Below are 16,526 nucleotides of genomic sequence, written 5' to 3' on the forward strand. Positions count from 1 at the left end.
AATGCAATAAAGCAATACATATAAACACCAGTATATTACTCTATTCTTAACGCCAACCCCAAGTAATAACAATGACACACGTTCAGTATTAATCCACACAGTGGCAAAAGTTGAACTATTTTGAAAATTAACTGCGGCGTGTGTGAGGAACAGCTGATGGTGGGATTGCGAGTTTACAAACGCATTTAAATTGGAAGGAAGAACCACTTGTCACATTTTTAACTTAGTTTTTGGACGTGATATGTGAACAGCCCAGAAAAGATTAAACCTGAGAGATACAGTACAAGCACTGATCCATGATAGATAAGTGATGACAAGCCGCGCAGAGCGATTACAACTTATAACACACAATTAAACATTTTGCAAATTACAGAAAACGAGGCAACTATTCTAATTACACGTACATGTTATGATCTGGAGGAAGAAGAAACTGGTCTATATAAACATTAACAGTTACTGACAAAGTCCCTGTCAAAGTCTGACGATGTCTCATACGTACAGTAATAGTCTCTGCTGCTCCTTCCTTTAATAGCAAATGGCTGATGAATCCCATGTTGCAGCGTAGGTTATTGTATCAAAAAAATGACAGGAACAAACAGCACTAGGTTGGCTATACTGAGGTGTTGTTGTGAAAATTAACTTTAACCCTTTATTCATCACAGCCGAATCAGTCAGTGATTGTCATTTTCGCGTCATGATTAGTCCCCTGATCCCCCGTGCTCCGCTAGTGTCTGAAGGGAAAGCGCGTTCACATTTTACCAGATCTGGAACTACATATTTGGTTTTTGTACCGTGTCGACGCGTTCAAGTAAAAGATTTGAACCCAACTCGATTCACTTACTCGACTCTGAGTCGACTATTTCTTTAAAGAATCAATAGTTTTAAACACGCTGCACTTTCAGATTTAAACCTCTGCTGGATCATTATCATTCACCTAGTGTGCAGGTCATTTTCAAAAACCCATTATAGAGGCTCTTTAATTAAACTATCGACCCTTACCAATACAAGTCGATCAAACTATCATTTTATATTGAGTTTGTACACTTATACTGTATTTTATTATATGTAAGATTTATTAGAGAATGTCTTTATGCTGTCTTGTATAGGCGACAGTGGTGAATCTATTTGTACGCCTGGGCGAACAGGTGAGAGAGGGCCATGTGGAGACAGTGGTGTACCAGGTAGGACCTTCTTAGCCTTTATTTGATATTATTTACCCTGTTGTTCTGGTACTTTAATACAAGAAAAAAAACGGATCTACAGAAACATTCTCTGTTTTACACAATAGGTCCCTGTGGTGACAGAGGAGACAATGGTGACATTGGTTCAGCAGGTCGAGATGGAAACTGTGGCCCCCCTGGGCCGCCCGGGATCAATGGTCATAGTGGACCTCCAGGTAAAATACCAATTATGAATTTTAAAAAAAGATAATATATTTATATATATTCCTTTCCAGGTCAGTTTTAGCCCTGGGAAATGTGAGCTTATAAACAGTGCTTTTTTTAAACAAACTAAAACTATATCATTAAAGGGGTGGTCCGGAGTGTATTTTTAAGGCTTGATTGTGTTTGTAGGGTGCAAAGCAATGTGTGCATATGCTTTATTTGTAAAATAGCACGTTATTTTTTCATATATCTTACGTAAATTATATACTGCAACTCAGCTAACATGAAAACGACTGTAATATTTACTAGTTCCTCCGAAAGGCCCGCCCCTAATTGGTCAGCTCCACATCACCAGCAAGAAGGTCCCTACTGGCCCATATCTATCAGCTGATAACCACTGATAACGCTCATTCAATCGAGTGAAAACATTTGAATCGGCTTTGATTTATGTGCAATATATACATTTTTGACTGTTTTAACTGTATAAATAAGATCTAAAAAATGTATTTACATAATAAGTAGCTTTTTTAGATTACAGAACCATAAACACAATAATAGTACTGTATTGTTTATGGCTATAAAACACAGGCTGCATCTAATGTGCTAGCTATTCATGTTGGATATGGTCTGAGGATAAAATAGATATAACTCAACTATAGCGCACAAACACACACACACAGGGCCCTATCATACACCCGGCGCAAGGAGCGGCGCAATTGTTGTTTGCTAGTTTCAGCTCGGCGCAAGAGTCGTTTTGACGTTTTGTGCCACGCTGTTTAAATGGCAGATGCATTTGCGCTCATATGTGTGCCCATAGGAGTTCTGATCTAAAAAAGGATGCGTGTTGAGGCGCATTGCTGGCACGTTGCTATTTTGATAAACTTAAATAGACTGTTCAATAGACCAGATCAAATCAAGTCTATAGTCCAGCGCAGAGCGCGTTAGTTGTGTGCCTCGCTTACACATTGCTTAATACACACAGGATATACAACAATACGCAAATATCTTTACAAATGAAAAAGAATTAAAGGATTAAAATATTACAAAACATATTATTTTCTAGCCTACATAAATATAAAAACGATACTTTCATGCCTTCTTCATCAAAAAGGGCTTTTTCAGTTTATTCATAACAATTTGCTTTTGTATAATGTTATCATTATTATTAGCAGTGTTATTTATTATATGCATATTTATATTTGTTTTTATTAAAAACAAGCTTAGATTTGCCCAGCTGTCAGGTTTTAGACCATATGGGGCAGTTTTTTGAACACACTTCATTATTATTGTTCATTAATTAGAACTGAATTTAGAAATAATTTTGAAACAAATCTGCGCTTAACAAACGAAGTTAATTATGCATAGGCTAATGGATGTCTGTGCGTACAAGAAGTTTCCCTATCCACAAGAGTGAAAGTGAAAGTAAACAATGAGGAGGCTCATCTCTCATTCTCGTGCTGTAGATGCTCTGTTTAACTGTTTTCTGTCTAGTGAAGCATTCAGTTTTTACACTTACAAAGTAGCAAATGCACCATGGCGCGATGCAACTGACTCTTGAAGGGAATGGGAGATCAGACTCTAATTGGTTTATTCTCAAAACACATCTATAACTCGGCGCAAAGCGGATTTTTCCGTCCTTAAAATAGCAAAAGTGGATTCAGACATGCCTTTAATGCGTTTGCGCCCTGCGCTTTGCACTTCGGCATGGATCGTCAAAATACAGCCCACAGACTTAAATCCACGTCTATTCACCTTACTATTGCTACAATCCAGTTCTACAATGGTGTCCATTGTACCTTTTAGGAGTGGTTGGGCCCCCAGGTTCTTGTGGTAGACATGGTCTAGAAGGACCTCCGGGGCCTCCAGGTCCACCGGGCAGTAATGGAAATGAAGGATGCACTGGCCTTCGAGGTTTGAAAACTCACACCATAAAAATATATTTTAAAAATATTCCTACATCAATTTTAAAACTAGAACAATCATCGTCATTTATGAATTTATTATTTGAAGGACCTCCGGGGCCCCCAGGGCTTCATGGGCTGGACGGTCTAAAGGGCGTCAAGGGTGAGATTGGATCTCGAGGTGAGAGAATTAGCAATCTTATGTGCTGTCAAAAGTTAATTTAGTGATTACCTGCTTGAAACCATGTCTCATTCACTTTCTGTTTGGTTGTCCTTCAAGGGCTGGGTTCCACAGGTGAAAGAGGTGATCAAGGACCAGAGGGAGACAAAGGTGATCAAGGGGACCCGGGGTCACGAGGCCCTTCACAAACAGGTGTTCGAGGTCCGAAAGGACAGCGGGGACTGCAAGGTATGCAGATCATAATCTGATTTAGCATATTGTTTGCTGTAGGACATGATTAAAAGGGAGAGTAAAGACATGTTGCAAGGATTTCTATATCCCTTATATATATACATATATATTCCGTAAAATTAAATATATATATATATATATATATATATATATATATATATATATATATATATATATATATATATATATATATATATACGATAGATATATATATATATACGATAGATAGACAGACAGACAGACAGAAAGACAGATAGATAGATAGATAGATAGATAGATAGATAGATAGATAGATAGATAGATAGATAGATAGATAGATAGATAGATAGATAGATAGATAGATAGATAGATAGATAGATAGATAGATAGATAGATAGATAGATAGATAGATAGATAGATAGATAGATAGATAGATAGATAGATAGATAGATAAATAGATAGATGTAATAACACTGTAAATGGCATTAGAGAGCACTGACACACAGTTTTCTACTTATTTACTCTCTCTTTTTTTGTAGGAGATCCTGGTCCAATGGGTCCTCCAGGCATTGTGGGTGAAGAATGTAAGGTTCCAATGTCTGGACTTTGTGGAGAACGGGGCTTCCCTGGGCTGGATGGACCTCCAGGTCTGTGTAAACAGTTAATATAAGTGTTTTAAGCCTTTAAATGTCACTTTAAGCTGTATAGAAGAAGATAAAAGAAATCAGTTATTAAAACTATTATGTTTAGAAATGTGTTGAAGAAATTTTTTGTCTCTGTTAAATTGGAAGAAATTGGAGGAAAAAATAATCAGGGGGGCTAATAATTCTGACTTCAACTGTAAGTATATATATATATATATATATATATATATATATATATATATATATATATATATATATATATATATATATATATATATATATATATATATATATATACATATACATATATACCCATTTAAATTTATATATATATATATACATATATACCCATTTAAACATTTGTACACATTTCATTTTAATCAGAGTTACCGATAACCTACTTAACATAATTTAGGACTTTTCAAATTTTTTAAATGTGTGTTTTTTTCTTAGGTAGGATTTTAGAGATCAGGCTAATAGCAGTTCCACATATTCAGCTTTTTCTTTTATTTTTTATGTGCAATTTCTGTTTTGCTGTTTTAGGGCCCATGGGGTTAATGGGAGAGCCAGGCAATGTATTCACAGTGTGTGGTGAATGTGGTGATCCAGGTGGTCCTGGGTCACTGGGGTTTAAAGGAGAGAAAGGATGCCGTGGGTCTGGTGGCACCCCGGGGTGTCAAGGCCCGCAAGGCCCAAAAGGTAAAATTAACAGCTTTCACTGAATGGGTAACTAACTAATTTTCAGCCTGCTTTGGAGTGTTACAGTTTTAGAATGTTGATACCCAGTAGTCATTGACACACTGCAAAAAGTGCTATTCTTACTTATATTTTTGACTTGTTTCTATTCAAAATATCTAAATATCCTTAAATGAAGAATCAGTGGCGGATCTAGTTTGAATGGCACCCTGGGTGAACGCCCCCATATTCACCCCCCTCATCCCCCCTCAAAAACAAAAAGACACTATGTGGTTGGAACACATATAATTGACTCAAACAAACTATTTAGATAGACAAACTAAAATTATACTAATATTTCACTACATCTGAACCTATCTTGCCTTTTTGCTGCAAAGTCATCAATTATATCGTCATCTAGTTCATTAAAGTAACCCAAACCCAGGGCGTTGATAGACATAAAGCTCACCTCTCCTATACCACAAATAAATTTAAGGGGGAAATAATTTATTTATATTTATTATTGAAAAAAGGTTATTATTATTAACTGGTAAACAATTTAAAGACACAACTGGAGTGATATGCTAAATATTTCACATGAATATTAATTATGACAATTATATAGAATATGGAAAAAATGTTTTATGGAATTATCTGGTGTCTAAGACCCAACACATGGCCAAGAATTAAAGTTATTAAGTCTTACCTTCCTAAAATAAGATCATTATCATATTATATAAACTTTAGTTTTGTCGACTTACAAAATTCACTGTGTGCCGACACCTCTGCATAAAACGTTGTTACTCCAGTTTCATAGCACATAAGCGGGAGTGTATTTTTTCATCGTGCATGTAAACAACTGGGATTCACACCGGAAGCAGGAGAAGTGTATGTGAGGCACACGGGAATGCATCCTGCGTGCATGCGTCAGTTTGTTTTCACCAGCGTTGTTTTGGTTGCACATAGAGAATCGCAAACTTGCGCTTGTGAAAGACGCAAAATTTAATTGGCCCCTAACATTTTTGTTCTGGGATTAACACTCTAAATGAATACACCTGCATAAAGTAAATCGTATCTCAAAGCTTTTACTGGAGCAGGGTTTTTTTTTTTTTGCAATGTCTCTCCGTGCCGCCCCCAGCAAGATGCCGCCCTGGGCCCCCATATTGCCCATGCCTAAATCCACCACTGTCAAGTAGCATTTTCTAGACAAACAAAAAAATATTGTCTTGCTTTAAGAAATAATATGCCAAAATTAATTGAGCTTTTACGTTTGACATTAGATTATTTTGCTTACCCCATTGGCAATTGTATTTAGCTTATTTTAATGAAAAACTCTATTAATTTTGACATATTATTTCTTAAAACAAGACAAGATGTTTTGCTTGTCTAGAAAATGCTTCTTGATTTACGAATCGTTTGACATTTGGACTAAAAACAAGACAAAACTATTTAAGTAAGGACAGCATTTTTTCAGTGCATCCATAGTTAAAATACTATGGAAGTCAAAGGCTGCTAGTTTCCAACAAATATATCTTAATTTGTGTTTAATTTAAGAAAAAAGCTCAAAAAGGTTTACGACAATTGGAGGATGAGTAAATGGAAATGTTTTACTAGACTTTTGTCATTCTGCTTGTTCTATTATTATTGCACAGGTGAAAAAGGGTTATGTGGACTTATGGGCATCCCGGGACTCCCTGGCCCTATGGGTGACTGTGGGCCCCTGGGTCCCAGTGGTGCAAAAGGAGATAAAGGGGACACAGGTTTGTAAAGCTTTCAGATCAGGTTGATTACTTTATACATGAGTATTTAATTAAACCCTCATTTCTTTTTCTGTTTGTAGGTCCAAACGGAGACCCTGGCAATGTCATAAAACCCACTACTTGTCCTCCTCCTCAGGGCCCTCCTGGTGATCCAGGTCCACCAGGACCTATCGGTGAAATGGGCAGAAATGGAGCTAATGGCAGTGGGGGTCCAAAAGGTATTCTCAAAATCTCAGCATTTATTTTAAGCAGAGTTCATAATAATTATGATACGTCTCCCATTCTTGTTGTCATTATTAATATATTTGATGAAGTATTAGATGAAACGTGTGTATACTGGGGGAATTGTCTATTTAATTATCTATTTAATATTTACAAACAATAGTTCGTATTTTTATGTGTGTGAACTTTTATATGTATAGTATTTAAAAAGATAACAAAATGACACAAAACACACCTTAATTACTAAAATTTACTTTAGGGGACTGATATTAATATGTAATTTAAAATGTTATTAATTAGTATTATCATTCATATATTTGTTGAAATATTAGATGAAAAGTCTAAATTGGATGAACTGTCTAATTATGTGTTGAATATTTACAACAGTGGTTAATATCTGTATGTGTGTGTGTGTGTACATACATGTAAATAAATGTCTATATATAGTATTTTAAAAGTTAAAAAGAGCACAACAAAACTACTAAAACTAACTTTAGGGGACTAGTATAAATAAATAACTTAAAATATTCATAATTAGAATCATCACACTAACAAGACACTGATGTTTAGATAAAAATAATGTGTTACAAAAAAAAAAATTAAAATAGACCAAAGAAATTAAACTGGTATATTTTAATTCATCTTAAACTGAAATAAGCTATATATAATTGCAAAAAGGGCCGAATCACTAAAGTATACAAATAAAAACAAATTTAAAAAATTGAAATAAATAGCATTCGATTAATAATGTATAATTAGCTAGTAAAAAGTTGAAATATGTCAATGAGGGTGAGTAAATGATCAGAATAGTTAGTGTTTGAATGAACACTTGCTTTTAAATATCTTTCTAATCACAATCACATAAACTAATATTCACTTGGAGAGCAAGATAGTCTTAAGCCAAAGCATGAGTCAGCCATTACTGTATTTTTATTCTTCTTCTTATTATTATTTGTTTGCTGATATCCGCATTATTTCCTCAGGTGAGAGGGGAGAAAGGGGAATCATTGGGATTTTTGGACAAACCGGGCCCTCAGGAGAAGACGGACCTCTTGGAAACCCTGGAGATCAAGGTGAAAGAGGACCAGCTGGCTTGAAGGGTGAGTTTGTTTAAAAGCTTAAAACATTGAATGAGTTAATATGGCCCAATATAACACCTGCTATGTTTCCATTCAAAGACTTGAATTAGACTTATGTTGAAAAAGCTGGAATATCTTATAAAACATATGAGAATTAACCACTGTTTTCATCCAATACCTCAAAGTAAACAAAATCATCACTTTCTGATAAACTGGTGCTAAATTTGATGCAGTCGGACAGTGGTTTCCAAAGTGGGGATCAGGACCTCCCGGGTTGGGCACTTGGTGATTTCCAAAAATCTAATTAATTTTTTTAAACCATTAGAATTACCATATTTTATCCATAATCTACTGAAGATAAAAACAGTAGTTTACATATTACATATTACAAATTAAAGACACAGCAGTAACCTCAGATGCAGCATATTGATTTTATGGCACCAGGTTAAACTTTCTGGCACATTTACAGCACTCACATACATCAACAAATAATAGACTTGGGCCTATTGGTGTTTGTGCGTCATTGCATGCAAGGTTTCTATATTTATAACCACCTCAGAGGATACTGGGGTCGCAAGTCACTGGCATTGTTATTTTGGAGGTCGCAGGCTAAAAAGTTTGGGAACCCCTGCAGAAGGAGAAGCCACTGTGTTTGTTTATCTGTATTATAATTATATTATGATTAAATGACCAAACCCCTTTTAAGACAAAAGGATTTTAGAATGACCAAAGCAATATTTCAGATGTTTTACAATGTGGTCGGTCCACTGGTTGGTCCATTAATATCATCCCATTGTGCATGTTTTTGTTATCACATGATCTGTTAAAACAAAATCAAATAATTTTTTTGATGCGCATGCTGGAAGTTATTCTGTAAATGTGTTTGAATTTTAGTTTATGCGCAATTATTCCTATTGGATAGAACATTTATCCTTACTCTGTTTTTTATGCACATTTTTAAAATTCATGCACATCTTGGCATTTTCATTAAGCATTTTTGTTATGATATTACTAAATGCACATATAAATAATTGGATGGAAACATAGATACTGTTTTACCCTTTTCTTCTTGCCATCCAATCATTCAATCACTGCATTCGCTTTCATTTGCTTAGCATTTATCCCGAGCAACTCAATTTGACACTTTTTTGCATCCTCTTATATTTTCTGTCCCAGGACCTCCGGGACCAGATGGTGATCCGGGTCCTCCTGGAAGAAATGAGACACTTTCTACAGGCTTTCTTCTGGTGATGCACAGCCAGTCTCGGTATGTGCCGACTTGTCCTGCAGGCCTCACAGAGTTGTGGAATGGCTACAGTCTGCTTTACCTGGAGGGTCAGGAGAGAGCACACACACAAGATCTGGGTATGTGGCTAATGCACATATTCACGTTTAAAAGTGACTATGATTACTAGGTCTAGGTTTCCGTAAGAACTGTATGATGTAAGAACAAATGCTATTTGATACAATTATATTTTATATGCTATTTTTATGTTAACACTTGTAGTTCTGCTCTTGTGCTCCATTTGGTCCAGACAAAAAAAAAAGAATTGAATTTGATTAGTCCTGGTTCTGTCTTGGAGTTTAAGCTGTTTTTTAAAGTGAATTTCATTCTAAATTCATTTATTAATGATTTTAAATTTATATTAGCAAAACAATTATTCCTATTCCTTAATTTGACAATGCAGGCTTTTACAAAAATCCCCAAAAATGTACATCATTTGCAATAATTATCAGGATTGTTTGTTTACAATATATACATGTGTATAATCTTTAACACAATGTTTTTAAGGGGGGAAAAAAATAAATCTGCTATTTAAAGGGTCACGAAAGGGCAAAACAGGTTTTTGAGATGTTGACAGTCATATATGTGTCCCACGCTGCTAAAAACACTATTAGGACACATATATTTCACTGAAAAGTGAAAATTGGTTGTTTTTGCGTTATTTTGAGCAAATTCGTTCTTCCGGTTTGAAACGAATTTTTGAAGCTGCTTCACGGGGATTAGATACTTGTGTGTATTCCAGCGTTCAGACTGGATGTCTGTACCTGCAAGTACATTGTGACGTCTCTGAGTGTGCAACATTAATTCATGAGAAAGACTTGGTTCAAACCAATCAGTGCGCTCTATTGTGAATGAGGTGCAACTTCTTTTTTTTTTATTTTTAAAGATTTATTTTTGGCCTTTTTGTCTTTATTGGATAGGTTAGTATTTAGACAGTGAAGTTGGAGAGAAACTAGGGTAGGAAAATGTCTTTAAGCCGGGATTCGAACTTGGGACGCACTGACGTGCTACTGCACCATATGTCGACGCGCTAACCACAAGGCCATTGCGCCTATGAGAGGCAACTTCTTTAATATGCATGATAGCTTCGAAGACTGTTTTTACCTGTCAAAGTGTTCAGACGGCGGAGAGACGCCACGTTGTGTTGCCTAAATAAGTGGAAGAACAAGAATTTGAAGACATGGGTCGTCAGTGTTGTGTTTATTAATGTGCTGCAGTGAAGGTTTTGTTTTCATTTTCCCGCTATGAGACGTTTGGAATACAATGCACGCAACAGAAATATGTTTGTAAGAAACATTTTTTACCCGAGAGCTTTTCACATCTGGAAATGATGAAGTTCGGATTTGCCACTCGTCTCCTTTTAAAAAAGACACAATCCCAGTTTGTGTTGATTGTCCTGTTGCTATAGATTTGGTAAGTGTGTGATCAGTGCTCTGTGTTTGTTCATTCAGATGGCAAAGTTAGTTCGTATCGTCAGCAGTACTCTTTCAGTTTTTAATGACACACCTTAGTCAAAATGATTGTTACTAAGTTTACAGTATGTTAACATTACTGCAATATTATAGTACAGTATTATAGACTGAAAGATCCGCAGTAAATGCTGCTTACCGAATGTAAACATGTAAACACCTTAATCAAACTATTACCATCGTGTAGGATTTTCGCTGCATTTTGTGACAGGATAGTCTATACACACATAGCTTTCTGACACTACCCACCGAGTGCATCTAAGTTACCGAGAAATGTGGAGGGTTTTTTTTCTCCCACTCACGTGCAGTATCAAACATTTCATTAAAACTACACTCTCCAGCAGTTCATCCTTGCATCCAATATCTCGTTTGTCATGGGGGGCATGCATGAAATGTTCCTGAATGAACGTAAAAGTGCCAAACTGCAGTTAAAGTCCACATTAATAATTTGGCAAATATTTCGATTACTGGTGTCCATGTAAACAGTCACTGTCTTTCTCCCATGCGTCTGTGTGTGTGTTTTGCCTCTGAAAATCAGTGGGTGCCCAAACGGCAACTCCCATTTTTATGCAAAACCTTCCCTCTTTTCCTCCCCCGACACTCCCTCCTAAACAGAGCTAGACACACCCACTTTCCTGACTTTTTCCAAACTACAGGTGTGAAAAAACCCTGCTGAGACGGGGGTTTCGTAGCCCTTTAAACAAAGATTGAAGCTTAATTTATTTATTTAACCTATTTTTTTAAATGCTACATTCAATGTCAGGGAGCTTTACCTAAATTCATGCTTATAATTTATAAATAAGTTTAGATTTTAAACAAAAGTTTTTATTTTATAATGAATTTTCCCAAGGCATTCAATTGTTTGGGGTTTTTTATAAATCAATCCTAACTCAAGCGAACACGGGCAATTTTTTTCTTAAATAAACAACCCAAGATTAGTACAAAACAAGTATTTAATGCAGCAAATAAGATGCAGGGCATATTATAAGCCAAAACACAACAAGACATGTTCAAACTGTTTTGTGTGTGTGTGCGTGTGCATATGCGTGTGTGCGTGTGTTTTACCAGGCCAGGCAGGTTCATGTTTGCCAGTGTTCAGCACGATGCCGTTCTCCTGTTGTAATATGGACACTTGTGATTACGCCAGCCGCAATGACAAATCCTATTGGCTGTCTACAAATGCCCCGATTCCCAATAAGCCTCTGAAAGGGCAGGATATTGAGGAACACATCAGCAGATGTGTGGTGTGTGAAGCTCCAACACCAACTATTGCAATACACAGTCAAGACCGTCTTGACCCAGTGTGTCCACCCAAATGGAGGAGCCTCTGGACCGGATTTTCATTCATGATGGTAAAGAAAGAAAAGCTTAGCTCTGTTTAAAATCAATCAATCAATCAACATCTATCTATTTATCTGTCTATATTTATCTATCTATTGATTTGTCTGTATATCTGTCTGTCTGTCTATTGTAAGGTAAGTCTATCTATCTATCTATCTATCTATCTATCTATCTATCTATCTATCTATCTATCTATCTATCTATCTATCTATCTATCTATCTATCTATCTATCTATCTATCTATCTATCTATCTATCTATCTATCTATCTATCTATCTATCTATCTATCTATCTATCTATCTATCTATCTATCTATCTATCTATCTATCTATCATCAATATCAATACTAATACAAAAGATAATGTCAATCAATCAGTATTTAGTTTCTTTAGCGGCCAATTTGGCAGTTTGATTATAATTGATATGATTTTGATTCTATTCAAGTATTATAATTAAGTCAACAGAAGGACCACCACTCCAAACGTGGAAGCATATGGTCAGATTTTAATTGAATTTTACCAAAACAAACACATTTCTTAATGGATTAACTTGTCTGGATTCATTGTTCACCCTAAGAATAACAGTGTGAGCTAGCAAAATTAGCAATTTTGTGAATTTTGTTATCAAGCAGACTTTAAATCACCTGTCTGTGTTCCAGTATACGGGGTCAGGGGACGAGGGCGGTGGACAGTCTCTGACATCAACAGGAAGCTGTTTGCAAGACTTCCGCAGTCAGCCGTTTGTGGAGTGCCAAGGTCCCCGTGGCACATGCAGTTATTTCGCCAGCATCTACAGTTTCTGGATGACTATAGACATGGAGCACAATGACTCCAGTCCTCACGGTCCTGTGATCACAGAGGAAAGGCAGCAGCGTGACAGCACCAGCAGATGCAGCATCTGCATGATGAATGACCCCAACCAATGATACAAGCCACTGGTATTTTCTAAACTGCACTGAGAATGCACATAAACACATCACTTGTTGTTTGAGTGATTGAGATGCTTTTTGGTCACTTTGTTTTAGGAGAGGACAAGAATGAACATTATTTGTGACCATTGAACTACAGAGCTGTGAACTTTTTACTTCACTGGATTTGTTCTAACATAACGTCTAGGCATTTTTTGCTTCTTGTCTTTGATTTCATTTTGGTGCTAGCAAAGCCAATATCGTTTGCACAAATTCTTCTAAAAAGATGTTCGTTTTCTCCCTGGTTGTTATGTGTTTGTGCAGATCAAAGCATCTCATTGGAGATGTGGAATATTGTAATGCTAGTTTTTGTCTACAGAGCCATTTTTAACCAAAACAAAGCATGAATACTGAATCATGTCGATATACTTCTTTAGAGAGCAACATTCGTGTTTCGGAAGTGAAAACTCCATTCATTTTCTCCATAAGGAAAGTCTGATCTTTTAGAACTTGTGTGTTGTACATACAGTTGAAGTCAGAATTATTAGCCCCCCTGAATTATTAGCCCCCCTGTTTATTTTTCCCCCAGTTTCTGTTTAACGGAGAGAAGATTTTTTCAACACATTTCTAAACATATTAGTTTTAATAACTCATTTCTAATAACTTATTTCTAATAATTGCCATGATGACAGTAAATAATATTTTACTAGATATTTTTCAAGACATTTCTATACAGCTTAAAGTGACATTTAAATGCTTAATGAGGTTAATTAGGTTAACTACACGTTAGGGTAATTAGGCAAGTTATTGTATAACGATGGTTTATTCTGTTGACTATCGGAAAAAAATTGCTTAAAGGAGCTAATACTTTTGTCCCTAAAATGGCTTTTAAAAAATTTAAAACTGCTTTAATTCTAGCCGAAATTAAACAAATAAGACTTTCTCCAGAAGAAAAAATATTAATATAATATAATATATTCAACAGAAGATAAAAACACAAACTGGTTTTTAACAAGAGAAGAGTAAGTAAATAAAAAATTACATTTTTAGGTGAACTATCCCTTTAATTTAACTTTTTTTGAGACCTATTGTTTATTGTAAGAATTATTGCAGAAAACTACATTTCCCATGATGCCCCACAGAAAAAATGTAATTAATCAAAGAATCATATATGCATATTTTGCAATTGTTTTAAAATATTTAGTTTTTGTAGATACAACCAACAACTGAATAGTTTTACATTTCTGTTGGTTCAAATTTGATTGTGTCATTGGCAATGCGTCAGGAGATTACAATTCTTTCTCTTACTAAAGCAATACTGATTTTAACAGACAAGTCAAACTTTCTAATGTTGTGATTCTCCTCATTGGTTGGTTTTCACATTCACATCATATATGAAAGACTGTTTTAACCTATGAGAAAAATGAATGGGAAAAATACTAAAATCTAAAAGAAAAGTTTTCTTCATTTCAAGTGTTTCAATTTTAATTCTTTAGTTTAAATCAAGTATTTTAAATGCAGTAAAGTTCACCTAATTATGAACATTCTGCCATCATTTACTCATTTTCCTTCTACACAATACTGAAGAATGTTTTTTTTTTTTTTTTTTTTGCTTGTTAATAGCTGACTCAATATATTTTAGAATAGTTATTTTTGTGTTCAACAAAAGAGAGAAATTCATAAAAGTTAGAACCACGCTGTGCAAGTAAATTTACATTTTTGGGTGAACTATCCCTTTAAGGTACCGACATGCCGTCACTGTGATAAGAATCCACGAAATTGGGAAGTTAGCATAAAGGTAAAAAGACTTTCCACGCATATTTCACGAACGCTTCAAATAAGATTTCAAATTAAGACGACGCCATTTTGCCCTACATTTTCGAACAGACATACTTTAAAGAAACTGTCACTAGCATTTTGCTAACATGACCACACCTTTAGCTGTATGTTTTTAACTTACTTAAGGAACGGAAGAAAACCACTACCTGTTTGCTTGCAAAGTGTTCAAAAAGATTTTAAGCCGTATGCTATCCGTTTATGCATTAGCCTAGCTAATCTACAAGTTGAGCTACATGAATTAGCAAACCATAATTAGCCAACAAGCTTAGCAAATGAAAACAAATATATCAAAAGATTCTACACAACGAACCTATAAAATTATTTATATTTCTTAAAGCATTGTCTCTAAAGGAAATATGAGATGAGGCTCGCATTAACGGGTCAGTATTTGTCAATGTTTGGAGGATATTCAAGACCTCAGTGAGTAGTTAAATGTTAAAACGACCCATTTCTTTTCATTGTACTCTATACATACACAATTTCTATAACACTTCAACAAGCCGGTACTGTTTCATATAGTTAAAACTAATGGCTTCACAATTATTGGAGACTTGAAAATTGTAAAACAAAAAAAATTACTTTGATAATATATTTCCTTTTCTGTCTAAACTAACTCGAGCCATTAAATTTAAACTAACACCCTCGGTATTGTCCACCTAAGGGGTCCTAAGCATTATTGTAACTTTATTTTTTGTTGTTCTGCATGATATATTCTTCTGTATGTACATATATTGCAACTTGCTTTATATTTTTATTAAAGTATTTATTTAGATAGTTTTTTGGTGCTATACCCCTTGGATGGAAATGAACAACTTAAAAAGTAATGGAAAAAAATCTGTTCCCTTTTTAAAAATGATTTTTCTATGTCTGGTTTTAATGTTGCTGCCATATTGCTGAAAGAAATGCTATTGGCTGTGTTTGGGGACATGTTCATATCTTAAGTACTGTACTGCTGCTTGGATGTACACATTAGGATGCCGCAAATTGTTAAAACACTTTCCCAAGGCATTCAGTTGTCTTGTGCAGTGTCACATGCATTTTATTTTTACATTTAACAACCAGGTTCATCTTCTACTGTGTATTAAATGTGTAATAAATTTTGAAATTTGTAATAACATGCAATACTAACTCACCCTACTGAAACACCTAACACATCTGAATTGATGTTTCTTATGTCTGATCATATATGCTTGTTGACACTGTTCATGAGTAATAATCAAGGTACTTTGCTGCTGTACCATGGCCGCAGCAGGCACAATGATATTACGCAGCACCAGAAAATAGTCCCTATTCAGGTAACTAGGTACAGTGCTGTGTAATGTCATTATGCATGATTATTCCCGTGATTATTACGCCAGAATGAGAGTAGTTACTTTTTATTTTCTGTCAGTCTTAATACACAATGTAACAACAGAAGAGTCGAGCTTTAAACAGAAAGATTTTTTAAACTTTTTGAATTTTTGGGACAAGATGCTAATGGTCTAATCCGATTCAATGATCTATGCTAAGGTAAAGGTGCCACTCTTTGTTTTTATTATTATTATTTTTATTATTTTGGTGAAAATAAATCAAAATCCCATCTGAAGTAATATGGTGTAAACTATATTTAGGGGAAAAACATTGTGTAA

At 35.1% G+C, this 16,526-nt stretch overlaps 1 protein-coding gene across 1 annotated transcript in view; it reads left to right on the forward strand.

The window, feature by feature from the left end:
• col4a4 (collagen, type IV, alpha 4) overlaps window positions 1-13,185 on the forward strand; it is an 85,899-nt gene extending 72,714 nt beyond the window's left edge. The window contains exons 34-46 of the mRNA XM_056474100.1: window positions 1,107-1,181; window positions 1,289-1,396; window positions 3,189-3,296; window positions 3,396-3,467; window positions 3,567-3,695; window positions 4,217-4,324; window positions 4,865-5,020; window positions 6,649-6,756; window positions 6,837-6,974; window positions 7,962-8,078; window positions 9,234-9,422; window positions 11,880-12,163; window positions 12,811-13,185. Of these exons, the coding sequence (XP_056330075.1) occupies window positions 1,107-1,181; window positions 1,289-1,396; window positions 3,189-3,296; window positions 3,396-3,467; window positions 3,567-3,695; window positions 4,217-4,324; window positions 4,865-5,020; window positions 6,649-6,756; window positions 6,837-6,974; window positions 7,962-8,078; window positions 9,234-9,422; window positions 11,880-12,163; window positions 12,811-13,077 (1,859 nt within the window). The 3' untranslated portion in view covers window positions 13,078-13,185. The remainder of the gene's footprint in view (window positions 1-1,106; window positions 1,182-1,288; window positions 1,397-3,188; window positions 3,297-3,395; window positions 3,468-3,566; window positions 3,696-4,216; window positions 4,325-4,864; window positions 5,021-6,648; window positions 6,757-6,836; window positions 6,975-7,961; window positions 8,079-9,233; window positions 9,423-11,879; window positions 12,164-12,810) is intronic.
• The last annotated feature ends 3,341 nt before the right edge of the window (window positions 13,186-16,526 follow it).

The sequence above is a fragment of the Danio aesculapii genome, chromosome 15 (genome assembly GCF_903798145.1).
Source record: "Danio aesculapii chromosome 15, fDanAes4.1, whole genome shotgun sequence".
Taxonomy (NCBI): domain Eukaryota; kingdom Metazoa; phylum Chordata; class Actinopteri; order Cypriniformes; family Danionidae; genus Danio; species Danio aesculapii.